This window comes from Nyctereutes procyonoides, unplaced genomic scaffold (genome assembly GCF_905146905.1).
Source record: "Nyctereutes procyonoides isolate TBG_1078 unplaced genomic scaffold, NYPRO_anot_genome, whole genome shotgun sequence".
Lineage (NCBI taxonomy): Eukaryota > Metazoa > Chordata > Mammalia > Carnivora > Canidae > Nyctereutes > Nyctereutes procyonoides.
The window spans coordinates 6,084,353-6,108,563 of record NW_026575122.1 but is presented as its reverse complement, the minus strand read 5'-3'; the positions used below and the strand labels follow the sequence as shown (position 1 = coordinate 6,108,563).

The window sequence follows — 24,211 nt, the reverse complement described above, 5'->3', positions numbered from 1 at the left end:
GATTTGTAACCAACCAAATAATTCACTAAGTGTTTTTATAAAGTCCTTTAGTAGTTGATATTATTCTTTTCACTTTTAAGAGATCCTAAGCTTATCTTTCTTTTTGAAAACTAGAAAAAAAATCTCTTTCTTTTAGGTAAAGAAAAATATAGACAAGAGTAGATAGACAATCCATATTGCATTTCTCATTTTGGAAAACTTAGCAGGGAGGACTTTTGGTTCATTAATGTTCCCATGTTTTGCACTTTGTCTTTGGAGCTAAAACTTTTTTTACACAAAAGTAGCATCATTCCACTGCACGTCTACAAGACCTCTATATTATGTTCAACTAGAATAAAACTTATTCTTTCATTCTTGCTAGAAAGTGAGTGATTGCGTCAAGCTCTTTATTAGCTGGGTACTATTGGTACTGGTCAGAGTGACATTATCTAAAACCAGTACCTTTTGAGTCTTGTATACCATGTCCTGAACTTCCGAAGATATGCTGAAGAAACTGAATGCAGATCTGCATGATTAATTTCACATTTAACGACTAACATAGCAAAGGTTATAACATAATAGAATATTTGTGCTATATAATGTTAATGGGAATCATATATGTAATTATATGTATATATGCGTGTATACATCTAGCATATTATATATATGTACATATATATGTGTGTATGTACATGCACATATAACTGCAAATGGGTATTTCTTATCAAATCACAATTTTGATTTGAAAACTTTTTTAATGAAATAATGTAAAACACTAAAAGGTTAGGTTGATGTTAGTATTTAAAACAGCAGTAGAGGGATCCCTGGGTGGCTCAGCGGTTTGGTGCCTGCCTTTGGCCCAGGGCGCGATCCTGGAGACCCGGGATCGAATCCCACATCGGGCTCCAGGTGCATGGAGCCTGCTTCTCCATTTGCCTATGTCTCTGCCTCTCTCTCTTTCTCTCTCTGTGACTATCATAAATAAATAAAAAAATTTAAAAAAATAAAACAGCAGTAGAAGACTGGCTAGTGAAAATACCAAGAATTTGATCATGGTTTAATTGGCATTGTGTAGTGACCATTAGAAGGCATGGTCTCTACTTCTCCACAATGCTATGCCTTTCTAAGTTTGATGCAATCAGAAGCCTTATGCTCTGAAAGTTCTTTTTCATTTTAAAAAACTGATCAATATTATTATGAGGCAGTGATCTGGTCCTGAGAATGTCAGCATTTTTTCTCTAAAAATAAATTCATGAGAAGTTTATGGAACTCACAAAGCTGGTATATATTAGTCTATTTTTCCCAACCCCTCTTGCAATGTATAATAGTCTGGCCAATGAAATGTGAATAATTTCAGGCTGAAGAAGTTAAAAGCTGACCTGCTTGCCATGTCCCTTTTCCTTCACTTTGGTGACATTATAGATCACAAAGCTAATCAGATTATGGTGTAATGTATAAGCTTTGTTGTAAGATTTCCCTGCAATTTCTATTTGTATTTTGTATTGGTAGGTGTTAATGAGCCTGACTAATACAGTGATTTATTTCAATCATTTATATATTCAATCATAATATTTTATATCATGAATAGATTATTCAATATATTATGAATAGATTTCATAAATATTTACAAGGAATAGAATGGATGCTCAATTTTTATAAACATAGAAATTATTTTTGGCTTTCTAATCATTAAATGTCATATCAATCCAGCATTTCCTAAAGTAGACTTTATTTAATATTGACCCTATAGATATTCATCAAAATAATGCCATGTTGTAACAAATGTTGGAAATACTATGCTATATAATGAACCACCTTGTATCTCCTTGGAGCTTGAATGTTGCATATCCAAAAGTTAAGATTAATTCATCAGTGAGTAAAATGGCTTGAAGTTCTTTACTTTAGAGCTTATACAAACCAAAACAGTTATTAAGTTGGGGCATATATGATATTGCTAAACTGCTGCCCACTAGATATTAATACATAATTTACTAGATTTTATTTTATTACAAGATCATAAAAAACATTGTAGAAGAAAACCAAACAGTGGATCTTTTAATGTATTATTTTCAAATCATATAGTAAGATTAGTTATCAATAAGAATGATTTAGAATAAGAACTTTAACTTACTTGACTGAATTTTTTAGAGAAAATTTCTTATATAAATATAAATAACATTTTTACATTTCCAGTATTTTTCAAAGTGGTTTGCATTTAATAGTCCCTTTAAAATGTTTGTGAATAAATGGCATATTTCCTCTCTCAACAATGTCTTTCTATACTCCTCAAACCACAATGATGACTAGAAAAGAACTAGAAAAAGAACCCAGAAAAGTAGAGGATGCTGTGTTTCAAGCCTAAATATCCATGTGATTAATAAGATAATACATATTAAATTCAGTAAAATCAATTTAGATTACAAAGTCCTGGCTAAGCTATTCTGATGCTCATGTTTAAAAAATAATTTTTCGGTTAAACAAAATTTTATGGTTTTAATACTTGCATATAAGTACAATGACATTATGAGAGGTTTATCATTTTTAACTCTCTTTCCAATATTTATCTTAGAATGCCTGAAATTGGAATTCCCCAGTTGGTTCTCTCTGGGATGAATTTTCTCTTGGCCATGGTAAAGTGGCAAGCGTACAAACAGAAAACATTACCTCAGTGGAAATAAAAATGGATCTCAGAATTATGCAGTTCATATTTATTATTCTATCTTTTAAAAATAAAGGTAGAACATTTTTGGAAGCTTTAATTAGCTATTATTTTAATTACTTTTTATGAAATAATTGTATACACTATTAAGATTCAGTGATTCCGCAAGCTGGCCTATTATCTCTGGCCACCATTACTATTATTACATGCAATCATTTCTAATTGTGATGCCTTGCCAGTAACTGTGGCTTTGTAAAAAATAATTTAAAGATGCCTATGAATCCAAATCAGGCATATTGTCTTCCCAAGTATATTATGTTAAATCTTGTTTATTCTAAGAAACAACAAAGGACCTTGATGATAATTTACCATGAAATAAAAGATTTAAAAACTTTACCCAAAGACATTTATCTTATATGTCTTAAAATTATCTGCAAAAAAAAAATTATCTGCAAAATATACTAAATAGCTATTATTTCTCAAGGACATATTCTCTGTCAAAATAATGAAGAGTAAGCAAATTTTTGATTGATGGTGAATAATTATTGAAGGTACACATGTTAAAAAATTAACAGAATATTTTAGATAGTCAAAAATATTTTTGTATAATGAATCTCAGGGTGATTTTAATTAAGCTTGAGATCTCATATTTTTAAAGGTAGCCTGAAGAATATCATATTATTATTATTATTATTACGTATTAAAATTATAAAATAATAATGTTCATGGTCATTATCAAAGTCAAATTATAAGAAAGCATTGCTTTACACACTCTAAGGACATTTACATATCACGATTTTGCTAGAAGAGTGTCAACTGTATTTCAAGCAATGTGTCAAAAAATCTGGCTCACAGAGGTAAAATAATACATCCAATTTTTACCAGCAGTTAACCAGCAAAGCCAGATCCGGGCTCCCTGAGCTCTGACTACTTAGGTTTTGTTCCTTCCATTACGATGAAAACATGAAATGCCCAGAGATATATTTGCTTGGTCTCGAGAGGGAAGAGAGCAGAAAGAAATGCTGCTTAACAGATATGTTAATGCTAGTTTTGGTAACGATTACATTTGTATGTTCCATGTGAAATATCTAAGTGGAATAAAATGAGAAGGCATAATCACACCAGAACCCCTCTGCAAACCAGACTTTGAAGAAACCTATACAAAAGATTTCAGAAGCAGCATATACCAAGGAGGGGAAATGGTGGTGTGCCTCTTTACTGAGGACCAAACAGGGGCTTCAGTTCTCGAATTACTTGACACTAATGAGACGCGGCCCTCACAGGTGGCAGTGACTCCAGCTTATGTGGGAAGCTATGACCAGGGAAGCCAAAGTTTGTCTAGGATGGATTGTGAGGCAATGTTTGGCCACTGCTTTCCAGAACTGTAATGATAACTTATTACATTTTGTTCCTAAGAATTTAACTAAAGCACATCAGTAACTGGTCAAATACATCCTCCCCGGTCATTACTAATAAGAAAAATAACAAGTGGAAGCGGACACAGTTTATTGAGTGTAGACTATATTTAAGGAACTGATAGCAGCCCTACTGGTATTAACAACTATCCTTATTTTTGAGCTAAGAAAATTGGGACAGGAAAAGAGGCCCTTGGTTATATAGTGGTGGAGACTGGATTTGAATCTAGACCCTTCAAGTTTATAACCTATTTTCTTAAATAATTTGATAACATGCCCTCGATAAAGCAATGTTTTTTTTTTATAATTTTCCTTTTTCTAATCTAAATCAGGGTTTACTATGGAAATGATGTTTAAGTTTGCTTTTATTTCTTTGACTTAATTTTAAGTGTTTAAAAGCATTTCAATGTATTATAACCTACCTCCCTGGTTATATATCAATAATAAATCAAACTGATAAGAAGTAAGAAATATATTTAATGGTATCAGGTTTACAAAAGACAATATTGATTTATAACCAATAAAATATCAAGTCAACATAAACATGAATAATTATTAAAACTGATAGTCAACAAATCTACTAAAAATTAAGCAAAATAATTACAATATAAAAATAATGGAATTTAGTACCTTCTTCTCTCCATAATATGTTAGCTACTGCAGCATGTTAAAAGAAAAAGGGGAGAAAGAAAAATGAGTAAATAGAGCTTCAATTGCAGAATCATATAAATAACTATTAAAGAGGTCACAATCTCTAGGATAGAACATGTACATAAAAGTGGTGATGGTGAATTCAACAAACGACTTTGAATTAACAAAACAGTAAAATGCTGGTACTAGCTAATAATGGTCTTTGCATTTCTGAAATTGCCAATTCTTCTTTGGAATAAAGATTTTGTTAATAAACAGAGAACATTTTATGGATCATTGGAAAGAATAGGATATTTAGGTTAATGTTATTAAAATATATCTCTAGAACAAACATTGGTAGTTAAAACTATTTAAGACAGTATAGTTAAAAGTTGCTAACTGAAAAAAATATAGTTTAAAAATTCTCAGTAGTCACAATATTCAATATTCCCACCTAATATGCAATATTCCTGAGCAAGAAGAGTTCCTTAAATAAAGGATTTTGAATACAGATGTAGCTTATTTTTAAGTAATATGTTTTCTCTTTTTAAACCAGACAGAATGAAATATATCTAAATATATCTTGCTTAGTTCAATGCACAATGATTCATATTAAATTGTTTCTGACAATAGGTTTATTAAATACTATATAGAAACTGAATCAATAGAGTTAAAATAGAATTGAGATAGAAATTAACAATTAGAAATATTCTCAGAGAAATGTCTGCCTCCATTACTAATTGAAAGTTGCCCAAATTCTGTTTTCAAAGCAAAATAATCTGTCAAAAGAAAGTTTAACTGATGTAAAAGCTCATGCATATCTAAATATTCCCTATTTTAACCATAATAAACCATAATCACTTTTTTGAAACTGTTTTTTTTTTTTTTTTAACTGAACCTCTACCACGAATTAGCAGAGCTAAGACTAGAGTCCAGCTCTCCTAGCTGGAGGTTGAAGGTCCAAGTCATCCAGTTTCAAAACCTGCTGAACTTTTCAAAAATAATTTTTTTAAAGTACTATGCATCCCTTCAGGACATTTTCTGATGCTGTTCTTGTTGTCTACAGTGGTTTTTTTTTTAATATTTTATTTATTTATTCATGAGAAACAGAGAGAGAGAGATGCAGAGACACAGGCAGAGGGAGAAGCAGGCTCCATGCAGGGAGCCCGACGTGGGACTCGATCCTGGGTCTTCATGACCATGCCCTGAGCTGAAGGCAGATGCTTAACTGCTGAGCCACCCAGGCTACCCCTATCTACAGTCTTCTTGAAATGAATATGAAAATGATAGATCCTATTAGCAAGGAGAGGACAGAGATGTCAATGACCAGCAGTTAACCTCAGTCTGGAAGTAGATGATCCTGCACCTAAAGTATTATTAGAATGTCAATAGTAGTCTCAATGCATATGTCTTTCACTTTATCACTTAGGCATTTTATCATCTTACATCATCACAAGAATAAAGGTGAGTATGAGAGAGAGAGAGAGAGAGAGAGAGATCACATTGACATAACTTTTATTACAGTATATTATTATAATTGTTTTATTCTTAGCTATCATTGTCAACCTTTTAGTATACCTAACTTATAAATTAAATTTTATCATAAGTATGTATGTGTAAGAAAAATAAAAACCGTATATATGGAGTCTAGTAGTATAACTTGTTTCAGGCATCCACTGGGGGTCTTGGACCATATCCCCTGCATAAGGAGGAATTCCTGTATTCAGAGAAATTTCAGTAACTGAGTATATTTGTTTTTTTTTTTTATTTTTTTTTATAAATTAATTTTTATTGGTGTTCAATTTACCAACATACAGAATAACACCCAGTGCTCATCCCGTCAAGTGTCCCCCTCCGTGCCCGTCACCCATTCACCCCCACCCCCCGCCCTCCTCCCCTTCCACCACCCCTAGTTCATTTCCCAGAGTTAGAAGTCTTTATGTTCTGTGTCCCTTTCTGATATCTCCCACACATTTCTTCTCCCTTCCCTTATATTCCCCTTCACTATTATTCATATTCCCCAAATGAGTGAGAACATACACTGTTTGTCCTTCTCCGATTGAGTAACTGAGTATATTTGAAGGGCAAAACTGATAGAAGATGATACCAGAGAATTTTTCTATGAGTAGATCAAGAAAGTCTTCTGTACATAATACAGAAGAGATTAAATTTTCTTCTGTAGGCTCAGGAAAGGCTGAGCCATGATTAGACTTACCCTTTTTATTTTCTGGTTTATAAAAAAAGAGGGTAACTAGATCTATGTTTCCTCATATTTCCATCCATTTGCTCAGTGAGTACTGACTGAGTGCCCAGCCTATGTCAGACACTGCATTCAGTGATGCAATACACAGATTAGCACAGGCCCAATCTCCCAGTTAAAAGACCTTATATTCTAGTTGAGAAAAAAAAATTATTCAAACCACAACATAGAAAAAATTTTAAGTCACACATTTAATGGGTTATGAAAGAGAGGAACAGTACCATGATTGTGGATGGATTAAATACTGGGAAATACTGAAGGTAAGGGTGTGCAAGATGAGTAAGACTGAACTGAGTGAGAATTTTAAGGGTAAGGTTTCTATATAGAAGAATAAGACTGCACAAATCTTAGTGGTCTATCAAAGCACTGCTAGTCTAAAGGAGTTAAGGACAGAGATATTTTCAAGGTAGGCAATCATTCATGAGAAAGTATCGGAAAAAATACATGGCTTGTGATATTAACACCAAAGAAGATAAAATTCAAGGCACTTCATATTGAACTTAATATTGTATAAACTACAAGCATATTAAAATATGAAGCAAATGCTATTAGGACTGGATACAAAATTTATAAATCTACAATTGTATCCTATTTCTCTAACTCATTGCTCTCAGTATTTGAAAAATTAAGAGAAAAAGACAAAGTTTCAAAAACATAATTATTAAGATTGAATTAGTATTTTCCTAATAAATGTACTACACAAACAGAATGTTGAACTATACAAACAAAAGTGAGGCTTTTTTTTTTTTTTTAGATTTTTCTGGAAAAATTTTTAAGAGTACTCACGAAGTAAACTAGAAAATGAAAAGTCTCTATTTTGTAGGTATATTTCAATCAGCATAAGTAGTTTAGAAATTTTAAGACAACAATAAAACAAATATAAACATTTGTGAGATGTGTTTAAACATAAAATTCTTCCATAAATTAAATATATTTTTAAAAAATCATGTATGAGGGCACCTGGAGTCAGTTAAATGTCCAACTCTTGGCTTTGGATCAGTCATCGGTTAAATGTCCTATTCTTGGCTTTGACTCAGGTCTGATCTCAGAGTTGTGAAGCTGAGCCCCACATCAGGCTCTGCACTCAGAGTAGAATTCATTTGAGATTCTCTCCCTCTCCCTCTGCCCCTCACCACTGCTCTCTCTCTCTCTCTTTCTTTAAATTAAATAAATAAAATATTTTAAAATAAATAAGAATAAAATGTGATTATAATTCATATAAGACAACAAAAATGAGTTTTTAATATGTGGACCCAAAGAGTTTTGGCCAAAAGATAATACATACAGTTAACTGATGATTTATTGAGCAAAATAGAAAGAGGGAACAAGACACAGAGAGAAAAAGCAGAAGAAGCAGAAGCATGGGGAAGAAAAAAGAGGGAGAAATAAGGAAACAGGAAGAAAGAAGGAATGACTAGCTATGATTTTGAGTTAATGTATTTTTTTCTTGTTGTTTAAAAAAAAAGCTTTTATTTTAATTCCTGTTAGTTAACATAGAGTGTAATATTAGTTTCAGGAGTAGATTTTAGTGATTCATCACTTTTAATATAGAATTTCTGCTAATAAATTTGATAATCTGGATTTCATTCCAAAAATCCAAGGAAATATAAATATCCAAACTGAACACACACACAAAAAAAAATTGAATGAAACCTGATACTGACCGAAACATTTTTAAAAAGTTTCTTCACACACACACACAAAGTTTCTTCACAACATACTCTCAGAGTCTGAGGTTTTATAATGAACATTTACAAACTTTTAAGAATCATATAATACCAATCGCATTAAATATATTTAGACTCTGGAAACATTTCTATTTATTTTATAAAGTCAGCAAAGGTGATGCCAATAACTGATAACAGTAGTAAAGCAAAGGGAATTATAGGACAACTTCACTAATAACAGAAATTAAAAATAAAATGCTTTGCAAAATTCATCAAGATATTAAAAGTTTGATCATAGACAGGAATCCCTTTGGAATGCAATAATATATTGGTAGGAATTTAGTTAAAAATTTAATTAATTTAATGCAATATATTACTATATCAAGTGAGAATAATCAATGAAATTTAAACAAAATGTAATCTGAGAGAGTATGTCACCTATTACTAAGTATCATCTAAATACTCTTTGTGACTGAGCAAACTGTAATTAGGGGTTTTACTCTAAGTGAAACAACTCAGAGAAAGACAAATACCTCATGAGTTCACTTACAGGTAGAACCTAAAAAGACACACAAACATACAAAAACAGACTCATGAATAGAGAGAACAAACTGGTGGTTGCCCAGAGGGAATGGGAGGGGCACGGGTGAAATAAATAAAGACGATTAAGAGGTACAAACTTATAAAATAAACAAGTCATGGATATGAAAAGTACAGCATAGGGAATATAGTCAATAATAGTGCAGTAACATTTTATGGTGACAGATGGTGACCACACTTATCATGGTGAGGGAGCACTGATTAGTGTATAAATTGTCCAATCAAATTGTTATACACCTGAAATTAATATAACATTGTACATCGATTATACCTCAATAAAATAAAATAAAAAGAAGAATGTAAATACAATAGAATTAGCTAAATTGATATTATCTATACTAGATATATATATATGGTATATAATATATAATAAAAAACAAGAGTAGAGGAGTATTTTATATTAATATGAATTTAACAAAAATACTAGAATAAAAAATTGGGAGTCAAACTAGGAGATTATAACTGTCATTAGAAATTATTTTTTATGAATTAAATGATTCATTAAGAAACAAATATAATTTGTATAAGTAGTGTAAGGTATAAAATTAAATGATCAAAATTTGAAGATAAAATTAGTCAAAAGATCACATTAAAAATACATGTAAAGTTAGTTAAATTGTTCAATTTGGTGACAAGACACAAGAAAAATACCCCCAAATCTATTCTTACTTAAGAATTAGAAAATGCAATAGATTTTATTTACAATACCCCCAAATCATAGTATGTCAATGAATCACTAAATTCTATACCTGAAACTAATATTACACTGAATATTAACTAACTGGAATTTTTAAATAAATCTCAACTTATTAAAATATGAAAAGTACAGCAAATCAAGTGTAACACTCACTAAAAATATGATAGATGGAAAGCTATAGTAATCTTAGCTCACGAGAATGAATGCTATAAAGAGAATCTATTCTGTAATTACTTAACTTTTAAAATTGCATGTATTATTATCATGTATTTAGAATATAAGCATTTTATTGTATAGAGTTGGAATGCACATTAAATATAAAAAAATACCTTGAATTCAATTACACAGTTATAATAGCCAAGTCTCTTTTCCTTAGACATCTTTTCATTATTTTTCTGATTTTTATATAAATGCACATGTATATGGGGGCATATCTCATATTATAAATATGCAACATATAAAAATATTTTTAAATCCTATATATTCATTTATCATACATGTATTTTGGTCTTCAAATATACAGTTTAAATCATTATACACTATTCCTTCATATTGCTTTCTTCCTTTTAAAAATATTATTGTTCATTATTCAATGATGCAGGCTCAGTACCCATACCAGAAGCTGGTGTAAGTTGTAAGATTCAGTAAGTATCATTGACTTCTCAGTCATATAGATGTATGCATAAATATGTGTTGACGTGCACGTCTGTGTATGTGTGCATGGATGTGTTTGGCTGTGATGACCATCCTTCTGTGTAGTTATTTCCATGACTATACATTCCTACAGGAGGTATGGGGATGTTTAAAGCCATTGACACGTGTTGCCAGGTTAACTGCCAGAAGGTTGTTATGAGCACCACAAGCAGTCTGCACAAGTGTTCACCCCTCCACACTCTAAAACTGTATGTGTGTGTATGCATGCACATGTGCACAAGCCTACCAAATATTAAAGTATAAATATTATAAGATATATGATACATGTATATATGTAAATATCATATATCTTTTACATATAATATAGGATAGTTTGATTATAAGTTATGTTTGCAAATATCTAAAAAAAATGCCCTTTTTTTATGCCTTTAACCCATTACTTCTGTTGGAATGTTACTTTTATTTCATTTCATTTATTTCATTTATTTATTTGAAAGATAGCATGAAAGAGAGAGAGGGCACAAGCACGGGGGAGGGCAGAAAGAGAGGGAGAAGCAGACTCCCCACTCAGTGGAGAGCCTGACATGGGGCTCCATCCTGGGACCCTGGGATGAAGCAGACGTTTAACCATCTGAGCCACCCAAGTGCCCAGGTCTATTTTTTATATTTTAACAGCTACTTACATACTGGAATGGCTTTGTTTTACCATATTTATTTATCTCTCACATAATAAAAACAGCTACCTATAGTAAATGCAGGCTTAATCATGCCGCTTATTTACTTAAAAACATACTACATATTCGTGTGTGTGTGTGTGTGTGTGTGTATACACTGAAAGTCCTTAGCACATAAGATCTTCTATTACATGCCTGTGTCCTATTCAACTCACATTCCAAACATCAAGACATTTTTAATTTCATCTTTACCCATATGTTAAATCTGACAAATTTAATACCCTTATCAAAATTCTTTTTTTTTAAACTAGCTCTCTTCCTTTTTTTTTTAATTTTTATTTATTTTATGATAGAGAGAGAGAGAGAGAGAGAGAGAGGCAGAGACACAGGCAGAGGGAGAAGCAGGCTCCATGCACCGGGAGCCCGACGTGGGATTCGATCCCGGGTCTCCAGGATGGCGCCCTGGGCCAAAGGCAGGCGCCAAACCGCTGCGCCACCCAGGGATCCCCCTTATCAAAATTCTTCACTTAATTTTCCCCTAGTTCTCCTGTAAAGCAGGTTAATTATTTTTTATCTGTTGTTATCCTGTAGAACCAAAAGTCTACATAAGCTGAGCAAAATAAGTTTTTTCTGTGCCTAGAGAATCCTATGTAACACAACACAGCCCTCAATATAGCATAAATAAAATTTTTGTTCTGAAATCTTTTATTTATAATTGGACAACAAAACCCTCAGAATTATAGACACCCAGTAATTCAATACTTATTCATGACTTAATTGAAATGCAAAATTCTTTCTGAATAGAACATATGCCTTATAATGAAAATGTGGTTCAATGAAACAAATGCCTGGACAGCAGTAACAGAATCTACTATTAATGCCATAATCTATAAATTGTTTTCTTTTATATATTGGGGACTTGCAATTACATTCAAAGAATTGGATCTCATGTTAAATATGCTATCTGTATTTGGAAATACATGTGAAGAGTTGTATGTTATATAAATAACAGCAATAAGATGATTAACTACACAGCAGCATGCTATAGTACTGAACAGCTATTTTACTTGGCTACTCACATGGAAACTGCTTGGCTTTTCAATTAAATAAGTTTTTGCTTGTCCTTGTCTTTGAAAGTGTAAGGTTTTCACTAGTGGAAAACATTTTTTTTTTATAAGCTGCATTTATGTAAGGATAACATTTTAGTTAGATGTCTTATTGACTGCGTCTCCTTTTGGATTTAAGAAATTGACTTAACTTCAGAAGGCAAATGGAAAAGGGCAACGTTAAAAGAAAAACATAGATAAAAATTTAATGTATCTAAAAAATGTATGGTTAGTATTATGGTAGCTGAAATTTCTTTGAATGTGCATATGGAGAATGAAATGAGACATTTAAAATATACTATTTTGGGGATGCAAAGCTATGTAAGATATGTCAAGTACATTGCCTGCCATGTGCCAAATTCAAAGTCACTTTCAAGTAAAACTGTCATTTGTTGGGCACTGATTAAAGATGAATACGACTCAGAAACTGGCCAGGAATCTATGGTCTTAATTTCTATAAACTGATGAAATGGGATAATCAGATTCTTGTCAGGGGTAATTTGAATCAATAAATCATGTTAAAAAATGGAGAGCACCGAGAACCAGAATTCTAAGAATGCATAGCAAATGGCACCATGATGTAGAGTCAGGGCCCTTTGACGATTTGTGACAATGAGGAGAACTCAAAAGTGTGAAAGTGACTTTTCCATGGAAGAGGAAAAGAATCAGAAGTTGTCTATGGAAGGCCAGTTTCTGGGTATTGAATGTGGATACATCCCTGGCTGCTTCACATGGCCAGCGTAACAGTCACACCAACTTAAAAATAATCGATACTTAACCAAATAGAGAGAACCTACTCCTGGCAATGACATAGTCTGAGTAAAACCAAGACAACATAAGAACTGTTGCCATATCAAAAGATTAGAACCACAACACAAAACAAATAAAAAATATATCCACCTTTCCAGGGTACCTGGCTGGCTCAGTTGGAAGAGCAAGTGACTCTTGATCATGAGGTCATGAGTTTGGGCTCCATGATGTGTGTAGAGATTACTTAAATAAATAAAAAATAAATAAATGAACTTAAAAAAATAATATCCACCTTTCCTTCCAGTGCCAAATCAAATAAGCCCGTATTTGCAGTAGTTACCGCATGATGCATGAAAAATTATCTCAGACTTAGCAGCTTAAAGCAACAAAAATCATTTATGGTATTTTGGTGGTGGCTTGGCTGAGAGGGTTCTGATTTGGGGTCTCATGAGACTCCGGTTATCTGAAGGCTTAACTTGGGCTGGAAGATCCACTTCCGAGGCGGCTCACTGTACTGGCGGGAAGTCTGGTGCTGGCTGTTGGCAGAAAGCCCCAGTTCTCTACTTATGGGACTCTCCTCAGTGCTGCTTACATGTTCTCACATACTGACAGTTGGGTTTCCCCCAGAATCAGTGATCGGGACAGCAAGGCAGAGTCCACAATGCCCTTTGTGACATGGCTTCAGAAGTCATATAGCTTTACCTCCATCCCACTCTATGTGCGACAGGGAACTGATGTATTTCAAAGTGAGAAAATAATACAAGGGGGTGTTTAACAGAAGAGGAGGATCATTAGGACCATCTTGGACACCACAGAATGTTAGTGTAGCAGACTGCTTACTAAGCAAACATAACGTCGAGGAGAATTTACTAGCTAACATCCTCCCAGCCAGACTGCCAAGACCTGAGCATCTCCTAATAGAAATTCTAAGCCTACCACCATCAGGAAGTGGCTTGATTTGTTTATTTATTTGTTTATTTATTTATTTATTTATTTGTTTATTTATTTATCTTTAGGAAGTGACTTGATTTTGATAATTCTTCACACAACTGTATTGACTGTCATTTTTTTTTTTACAAGATAAACAATAAACAATGACATCAGTAAGCAATTGTAGTGATTAGCTGCAGATACACGGGAAAATCTTTGCCTTCTAACTTGCTCATATACTCTATCATTTTAAGTAGATGGCAAGCTAAGTTGCCTCTTTTTTTGCCTTACCTTTCTCACCTATAGAATATACCAAATATCCTAGAATATGCATATATCCTAGGTAACCTTAGGTGATCACGCCTATAGACATTAAATTAATAGGAATATTGCCAAAATGGAATATTGCATAAAAGAATATATCTTAACCTATAATTAGGGCTCTCAGTGCATTCTCATTATCATATTATGTGTAAGGAAACGATGAAAGACCGCAGACCATAAAGCTGTTGCAATGCCACCTAATTTGTATAAAAGGGTGTTATTTATCTTATTTTTAAAAGATTTAGTTAGTTAGTTAGTCTACAGAGAGAGAGGAAGAGGAAAGAGAAAGAGAGAGTATGAGTGGGAGGAGGGGGAGAGGGAGAGAATATTCAAGCAGACTCCCCACTGAGTGCAGAGCTAAATCTCAAGACCCATGAGATTGTGACCTGAGTCGAAACCAAGATTCAGACACTTAACCAACTGAGCCACCCAGGCACCCCTCTAAAAATGTTTATTACTTCTCTCATATTCTGAATTGCTCACCATTTAATATTTAAATATCTATTGAATATGTTCATGTTACATATAATGTTAACATACAAATATAATTACATTTAAATATAGAGTAAAATAAGAGATATGTAGTCTTTGAAGGAAATTGACTACTTTAAAATATTATTTATTATTAAGATAAAGATTTTAGGTAAATATTTCATGACGAAAATTACAAATTAGATTTACAAATCTCAAATACATTAAATATCTTGATACTTAAGAATTCTGGGTAAATATATAGTTTATAATTCAATTAAAATTGCTCATCTTTAAAGATATTATAAAAGAGATTAGTAGCAGTACAATAAAAGGCATCAGACACCCAAACGAGTAACCACTGCAGTAGGCCATAAACTCAGCATCTGAAATTTTTAGCAGTCAAAAGATAAGAAGGAAAAAAATTAGACTTTACGCTGTCTGAGGAAGTGTTCATGTAGGAAATGACATAATGTCTCATAAAACAAGCTGATTATAAGTTAACAGAGGTCAACTTCTTGTTAGAACAGATTTCTAAAGAAATTGCATGAAATATACAGACAAATTAGATAGTATAAGGATTTTAAGAGCATTCCATGAGCTAAAAATGTTTAATTGCTTAGAACAGTGACTGGCACATATTCAGACACACACCTGTGTATGCACACACACAACACGTGTTTATACGCATATAGACACATATATTTTGGAAAACAAGAACACATTTTTCCTAAACATATCTTCAAAGGTAAGAACTTAATCTTTTAAGTCAAATATGAAGCAACTGCAGCAATTAGCCAATATATCTTGGTTTCTAATTAAGAGAAATAATGTTTGTGCGTACAGCATTGAGGAACACGTATTTAATATACCCCTTGAGTCATTCTTTGTCAAACAGCAAATATTAGGGGATCCCTGCATGGCTCAGCAGTTTAGCGCCTGCCTTCGGCCCAGGAGGTGATCCTGGAGTCGCGGGATTGAGTCCCATGTGGGGCTCCCTGCAGGGAGCCTGCTTCTCCCTCTGCCTGCCTCTCTGCCTCTTCTTCTGTGTCTCTCATGAATAAAAAAAAACTTTTAAAAAATAGCAAGTATTAAAAGCCTTTGCAGGCCAATGACAGGTTCTGAGATAAATTCAAATTTGTCTCATAATTGCTTAAACTATTTGCATGGTGTTGATTAAAGTGAATTTCCTATTGCTTTTGATTTGCTTTTAGTCACACTAAGCACCAGACGTGGCATTCTGTTACGAAAATGTAAAATGCGATACTCTCAATCGCTATATTCTCTTTCAATAATAAGGTCACACGTAGGAACACCTGGGTGGTTCAGTTGGTTAAGCATCTGACTTTGGCGCAGGTCATGAACCCAGGGTCCTGAGATGGAGCCCTGCGTCGTCATCATCGGTGTCCTCCTCATCGTCATCATCGTCAGGCTCCTTATTCAGTAGGGAGTCTGCTTCCCCTTCTCCTTCTGCCCCTACCCCCTGCTCATGCTCTCTCTTTCTCTCTCTCTCCTTCTCTCCCTCTCAAAAATAAATAAACAAAATCTTTAAACATAAATAGGTTCACAAGTAGTGGGATCATTTTCCCAAAAATATTTTATTTTATTTTTTCCCAAAAATATTTTAAACGTATCTTAGCTCTTATACAATTTCATGAAAGAGAACCCAGGTGTCTGTGTTATGCAGTAAGAGTTTTGATGTAAAAGTAATAATGGGAAAATTAGAAACTAATGATAATTTTCATAAGAAGATTTCCTTTTAATCATGACAGTGCTTGTGATCTTAAGTTAGAAAGTACCCTGATGGTCCCAAGAAGACGAGTTCACTGTAAACTGTCCACTTAGTTGATTGAGCCTTCCTGTCGAAGAGGCTAGGTTTGCCCTGGCCAATTCAACTCTAGCCTGGGGTTTCCCTAAGTGTTTTGTCTCCTGGGATATTTTTCCTTCTCTTTGACTTAATTGTGAATCCAGTATCTGCTCAAAAACATTAGCCCTTTTATTTTTCTTGCACTGGTGAAAAAGGAATGGCAGTTTACATCATAAACCCTAGATTTTGTTCTCAGTTCTTCATGATATTGCCACTTACTAGCCTATGTTTTCTTAAAATTCTCAATAGATACACTTCTCTCTTTTTTTGTTTTTGTTTTTGTTTTTAATTTGAGAGAGAAAGAGGGACGCCTGGGTGACTCAGCAGTTGAGCATCTGCCTCCGGCTCAGGGCCTGATCCCCGACCAGGGATCGAATCCCACATCAGGCTCCCCATGAGGACCCTGCTTCTCCCTCTGCCTGTGTCTCTGCCTCTCTCTGTGTGTCTCTCATAAATAAATAAAATCTTGAAAAAAAAATTGAGAGAGAAAGAGTGAACATGAGCGGGGAGAGGGGCAGCTGGAGAGGAGAAGCAGGCTCCTGGTGAGCAAGGAGCCCAACACGGGGCTCCATCCCAAGACCCAAGGATCATGACCTGAGCCAGGGGCAGATGCTTCACCCACCAAACCACCCAGGCGCCCCAACAGTTACTCTTCTAATTACTGGAATTTACTTGCCTGTTTTTAAAGTATCACTCAGACGAACTAAGTGAAACATGGTCTTTTTCATATGACCAACTGAGAATCAGTTCAGTCATTTATTTAAGAGGAAAACATGATGAAACCAGACAAATGTCTCCAGCCATCCTCACAGTTTTTCTTTTCCTAAATTAACTCACATGCTTCTTACATTTTTCCATTAAAACTCCCGATCACAACCTCACCTGATTTTAAATCTCTAACCTTCCAGAAGCCTAGTATCTTCTTTACTGAGATATTGCCATCACTGTTTAAATGCCTGTGCATGAGCGTGAGGACCACAACTCTTTCTCATCACGTGAGAAGGGGATGAAAGCATGAAGAAGGGACATCACTGCCTCTTCCTGGGTGAAGGAAGCGAAAACGTGCCCCACGACTACCAACAGAGATTAGGGACTTGTAACTGCTGCCCATACCCATTCAACACATGCCGTCTTCTCTATTTGAGACAGCGCTGCTACCTTGGGGAGCAGGATCCCTGCTTAACACCTGTCCCACTGGAGGGACAACTGCTGGGGAATCAGAAAAGGAGGAGGGCCTCTGTTCCCACCTGGTCTTGTCTCTCCTCTGCCCACCGCCCCCCCCCCCCACCGATGCCATAAAGATTCCGTATCACTAAGAAAGAACAGTGCCAGCTGCTCCTCTTCCTCCCATTGTCAACACCGAAGAAGGCAGGAGAAGCCACAGACAGCGGTGATACTCGAGCAGCTGTAATTACCCGCACAGAGAAAAGGGAACAGGGTCAAAGATGCTCAGCAGAGAAGTGACAGGGAGAGGAAAAAAACAAAAAACAAAAAAAACCCAGGCCAACTAGCAGCAGTGTAGCCCCCCGTGGCTGTGGCAAGGATGAACGTAGGCCCCAACACGTGAGAGCATTTTCAGCTGAATCCTCCTGGTGTCACAGTGCCTGGAACCTGTAATTATTGCTCACTCTTGAAAATAAAATGAGGTGAAGCATGACTTTGGGAATACGATACAAGAACACTCTCATATACGTAGTTTTAAAAAAAATGTTTTCTAGTAACACTCCCTTATGAAACTTCTCTTGCTCCCCATACTCTCCACGAAGCAGCAGCAAGCCTAGTGAGCAGATTCGAATGAAACTCTGAAATATTATGTTCTGGGTGCGTTTTTTTTTCCCCCAAATTTGAGGATGAAATTGTCTTGGTGGGATTCAAAAACAGAATTTAGCTTCACAGAGAAGTGATAGAATATATAAGACACAAGAGTCAACAAAGAGTTGCCAACCTGTTAATAAGAATGTAAGCAATTTCTGAATATATCTGAGCTTCAAAATATTTTGCTACTAAATATAAACCTAAGAAATCTAGTTTGTAACTCTTTCTTGAATGGGCCCAACTCTAGCTTACGGTACTATCACTTTTACCCATTTTTTACTCATTTTCATAATTTTTATCCATTCTTCAATGTATCTCAAGACAACCTCTTCGACAGGAAGGCTCAATTTTAGGAAAAATTTAAAGCTAATAATCATTGACTCAAAATAAAAACGCTGAAGGGAACCAGAAAAAATACTTACTGAGCCCCACTTATGTGTTAACACTATGCTAAGCATTTTACAGCACTGGATCCTTTAAAATGTTATTTCTAGGAGTGTCTCCAATTTAGTTAATTTCTGTAATAGCTTAATCTAAAAAAGCAAAATATGGTACGCCCGGGAGGCTCAGAGGTTGAGCGCCTGCCTTTGGCCCAGGGTGTGTTCCTGGGGTCCTGCGATCGAGTCCTGCACCAGAGCCCACTTCTCCCTCTGTCTATGTCTCTGCCTCTCTCTCTGTGTCTCTCATGAATAAAAAAAAAAAAAAAAATTAAAGGCAAAATAAAGCAAGCATGTGTTAAAAACATAAAAGGTCAATCAAATAGTCTGGGATAAAATAACAACAGTCTAAAAATAAATTAAGGAGCAGAACAGCACTTTTTAAACTATCACTATGAAAATAACTATGAAACTATAAACTATTATTTTTTTAATTAATTAATTAATTAATGTTTTTATTTATTTATTTATTTATTTATTTATTTATTTATTTATTTATGATAGTCACACACAGAGAGAGAAAGAATGAGAGAGAGAGAGGCAGAGACACAGGCAGAGGGAGAAGCAGGCTCCATGCACCAGGAGCCCGACGTGGGATTCGATCCCGGGTCTCCAGGATCGTGCCCTGGGCCAAAGGCAGGCGCTAAACCGCTGCGCCACCCAGGGATCCCTGAAACTAAAAACTATTAAACTATGAAAATATAAAATATTTTCATATTAGGCTATGTAGCCAGAGTTGTTTATCCGGCCAACGTCCTACCAACCATATTTATATCAGTACGAAGTATAGATTGCTTGGAGGGCCCCAAAAACATTAAGTTGACGGTCGATTATCTTCTATCTATTATCATAATACAATCTTTCCAGTGTCAGTTTTGCTGTAATTTAACGGTTACAAATTAATAGGCATAAGCAGCCTAAGGCGTAATTTTAGTCCTTGACTATTTTAATATGATTATTTATTATGAAAAATAATACTTTATGAATGCGCTGGTTTTCTTCTTAGAAATCCAAGTAGGCTGATGAACCAAGTAACACTACTTTGGGGAAATGCTATTATGCCAAATACTCTTCAAGAGATGGATAGAGGAAGATGGTTCAACCTCACATCGAACGGTCTCAGTAATTGTGTTCCACCAGAGGCTGTAATGAGTTTCCAGGATACACGTTCTGTCTTGAGATTCAATACAAGCCTGTTTGTCTTATGAGCTGTGTAGGGAATTAGAATTTTGGTTAATTCTACTCAGGTAATAAAAACCACGGTCAAATGCCCACTGTGTGTTAATAATAAAACCTAACAAAAAATGCTTCTTGTGAACTCTTTAAATAATGAATACGGAGAGGATTTTTACCTTTGCAGAAAGAAAGCTTGCAAATCACTCTAAATAGGACTTTTTCCCTTCATGCAGTTCAAGGCCCTCCTTAATATGGTTCTAGCCAACGATTTGTTCTCTCTGTGTGTTGTAGATTCCCAGCGAACATTTTTAGGACCATATATTACGTAAGGCTCACGAAACCCACCATGTGCTTTATGACAATTCCTAAGTTTGACCTACTTCTGAGTGTCTAGCTATGGAAGTTTCACTATAGCCACCAAATATCAACTCAAATGTCATCACCTCAATAAAAAAAGCCTATGCTATGAGACCCAGTTGGACTTTGTTGTTCTGGGCCTGCGATCCTATCCTACCTGGAGTATATGCCTGGTGCAGCAATTATTTTACTCCGCCACGCAGTATAGCCTCTTTACTTCTACCCACACCAAGCTACAGCCTTTCTGAAAGTAGAGAATTGTTAACTGCAGGCTAGCAACACGTTTGTTTTTGTCTTGTTTTCTTTTTCTTCAGTGAGTATTTAATAAGTGAGAGCATGAATGAACAAACCTATTGTTTCCTATAGACATTTTTTTTTGTTCTCCTTACAATGACACCCCTTATTCACTGTGAATTTTGTAAACGTCCATTTGAATAGATAAGTTGAAGTAATACTGACGTTCCCGCACGTGGGAAGGTAACCAGGCGCACACACATTTAAATTATAGCCATTGCAAAAAGTATTCAAATTAAATTTAGTTCAGTTGCCACGGAAATATGGAAGGAATTAAAAGGTAGATAAAAAAGCAATGACAAATCGTAGCAAAATATTAAGGATAAGGCAGGTTCTTCCTAAATAACTTCTGAACGAATGGCAATGTAATGTTGCTTTGATACATGCGATTGCTGACTCCCGAGGTGCATGAGGAATCAACTCTAATAGGTAATGAGGCCAAAGTGCTTTCCAAGGGGTGGTAAAGCTGACACGAGTACTAACAGTGTATACAGCCTCCTCTTCCAAATCTTACCAAATCTTGTTATTATGCAGCTTTTGAACTTCTGCGATTGTAGTATATGCAAAATGACATTTCTCTCTGGTTAAAAGGTAAGTTTCCTGGACACCTAATGAGGATTAGCAGCTTTTCATAACATACCTTGCCACTTTGCTTTTTCTTGTCTCTGAAAGTTCTTTCTAAAACTATGCTCTTAGGGAGGTCTGGGTGGCTCAGTGGTTGAGCGTCTGCCTTTGTCTCAGGGAGTGACCCCGGGGTCCTGGATTCGAGTCCCACATCGGGCTCCCTGCCAGGAGCCTGCTTCTCCCTCTGCCTGGGTCTCTGCCTCTCTCTCTCTCTGTGTATCTCTCATGAATAAATAAATACAATCTTAAAAAAAATGAAACTATGCTCTAGTTTATTTTTGGTTTGTTTCATTAACATCTGTCTGTCTGACTCCGATACTCCTTATCAGTTAATTGTATTGAAAATATCTTGGGGGTAAATTTTTAAGATTAGAACTTCTTAAATTTAACATAATCATACTGTTTCCCCCAGTTTTTCTGCGCTTTTGAAACACATTCCTAAAACTACACTTTGATATTACTATTAGTATGATTGTAATTTGCACAATATTGGTTGTAATATATATCGATAGTATGTGTGTATACATATATGTATATATAGTCTTTAGTATGTGTGTATATATAACTGTACTATATATAAATATATTCAGTTTAGTGAAATGTTATAATAATTTATATAATTAAATTGCATAATTATTTCATGAGCTTTTATTTTTATTTAAATTCTAATAAATATTATATAATTATTTTGTTTTTCTACAATACTCTCAGTCATCTGAATCCAAACTATCTCTAGGGGCAGCCCTGGTAGCTCAGGGGTTTAGTGCCTGCCTTCAGCCCAGGGCGTGATACCAGAGACCCGGGATCGAGTCTCACATCGGGCTCCCTGTGTGGACCCTGTTTCTCCCTCTGCCTGTGTCTCTGCCTCTCTCTCTCTCTCTCTCTCTCTATGTCTCTCATGAATAAATAAATAAAATCTTAAAAAAAACTTGTCTCTAGAAACATATTTTGACTTCCTGTTCCAAAACATTTGAAAAAATACTAAAAAAAACATGTTTGAGATAAAAACGGAAATATTTCATTCACTAATGATTTATTTTCTATTAAAATTTCACTATTGCAAGAATGTTTTCAAAATTGTATTATTATTTATACCAGAGTTTAGTATAAAGGTATATATATTGATAGATAGATAGATAGATAGATAGATAGATAGATGATAGATAGATAGATCGATCAATTTAGGACAATGATACTCATATTGGCACACAAGTTTACTGCATGAAATAGAAGAGCACTTTTTAAGAAATGTCATATTTAATAACACTTCCTATGTAATGTTAGATTTCATATGCGACACAAGTATGGAAATGTGCACTAAGTTGAAAAGTAAAGCAAATGAAGAGGCAGAACAATAATGGAACTGACCCATTCTTTCTGGCATATTCATCTCATCATCAGAAATCAGATATCTGGACAAACAGGACAACAGGACACACAAATGTGCAATCTAGGCTCTGCAGACAGTTGATAAAAATGTGTGGCATAAATTAGATTTTATAAAACTTTCAGAAGGTAACTCATTGTAGCCCCTCACCCCAGAACCTGTGCATTTGAAAAGCACATTTGTTTCAGTAATGCTTCACACATTTACCCTATTTTCCAACTGAATTCCCATATCAAAGAATTGCAAGAAAATCACCAAGCGATGATAATTCTAACTTCTTTGTGAAACTAAGTGCACAATTATTTCGCAAAGGATTCACCAAGTTTAAGGCCTCTGGAATTACAGAATTTTAAAGTGAGTTCTAACTTTAGAACTCTCCTGAACACCACCAACAAAATATCAGTATGCAGATTTTCTAAGAGTGTCATTGAGAGTTTATACTCAGCACTGTCACTGTATATAAGCTTATTCAGCCTGCATGCCTGAAGTAATATAAAGAAGATGTCATCATCACTTGCCTAATTTATCTTCAAATAAATTAGGCAAATTGGCATTGTGTAATATGAGATGAGATGAGAATATTCCAGTGAAGGCACATAATGCCTTGCAGACAAAATATGCGCAATAAATCAAAGAAAGCTTTGAGTGTTGTTTTGTTTTGTAGGCAAAAGAGATGCCCAATTGCTTAGGATTTTTGTAAACCTGTCAGTTTGATGACATTCAGATCACATAGCATCTTGTTAGATAACAAGTCTTGCTATTGTACGAAAAAGGCAATGTGTGAGACACAGATCTATTTAATGACATTGAAAAGGGTGTTATTTTAAAAATACAGCCTTCAGATACGGAAATCATGAGGCGGATAATTTCAGTATATTCTGGGTCAACAAATGTAAAGATTTATGGAACAAGTTACTTCACGGGATGTGACAATGTCATTGACCAAATTGAGACTATGAATATTAGAATTTATGATAAATAATAAAAGCTCATAAAATAATAAATGCTTATCAAGCACGGTTAACTTTGACATGAGTCTGATTATCCTAAGTGCATTTTATTTCACACTAAGCTTACTGATACGTAAAAGTCTGTGACAGATAGTAAATAAATAGATTTGGGGTTTTTTCAAAATACATAGGAATTGTTCACTCTGCATTAAATGTTTTTAGTACAGCTTCTCTATTGAGTGATATTCAGTGAAGGTTAAATTAGAAAACTGAATTTTTTTCATTTACGGATTTATTTCATTTTTTTCTGAAATATTTGTTTTTATTTGATTCTTTTTGATTCAAGCACACAGCTTATAACTGTCAGGATTAAATTTTCACCCTGGCTATCATAAACACACCTTATCTTTACGGACTGTTCTTATTCCTAATTATTTTACCTATCTCATATTGGTTGAGTGTAGAAAGTATAATTAATTGATGACTGC

At 34.5% G+C, this 24,211-nt stretch overlaps 1 protein-coding gene across 3 annotated transcripts in view; it reads right to left on the bottom strand.

Annotated features, from left to right (window-relative positions):
- FSTL5 (follistatin like 5) overlaps nucleotides 1-24,211 on the bottom strand; it is a 635,479-nt gene that overhangs the window by 95,363 nt on the left and 515,905 nt on the right. For 2 of the 3 annotated variants that reach the window (XM_055336519.1, XM_055336520.1), the window contains exon 10: nucleotides 4,684-4,710. The exons of the other annotated variant lie outside the window; for it this stretch is intronic. In XM_055336519.1, coding sequence (XP_055192494.1) covers nucleotides 4,684-4,710 — 27 coding nt within the window. The remainder of the gene's footprint in view (nucleotides 1-4,683; nucleotides 4,711-24,211) is intronic. 3 annotated transcript variants of the gene reach the window in all.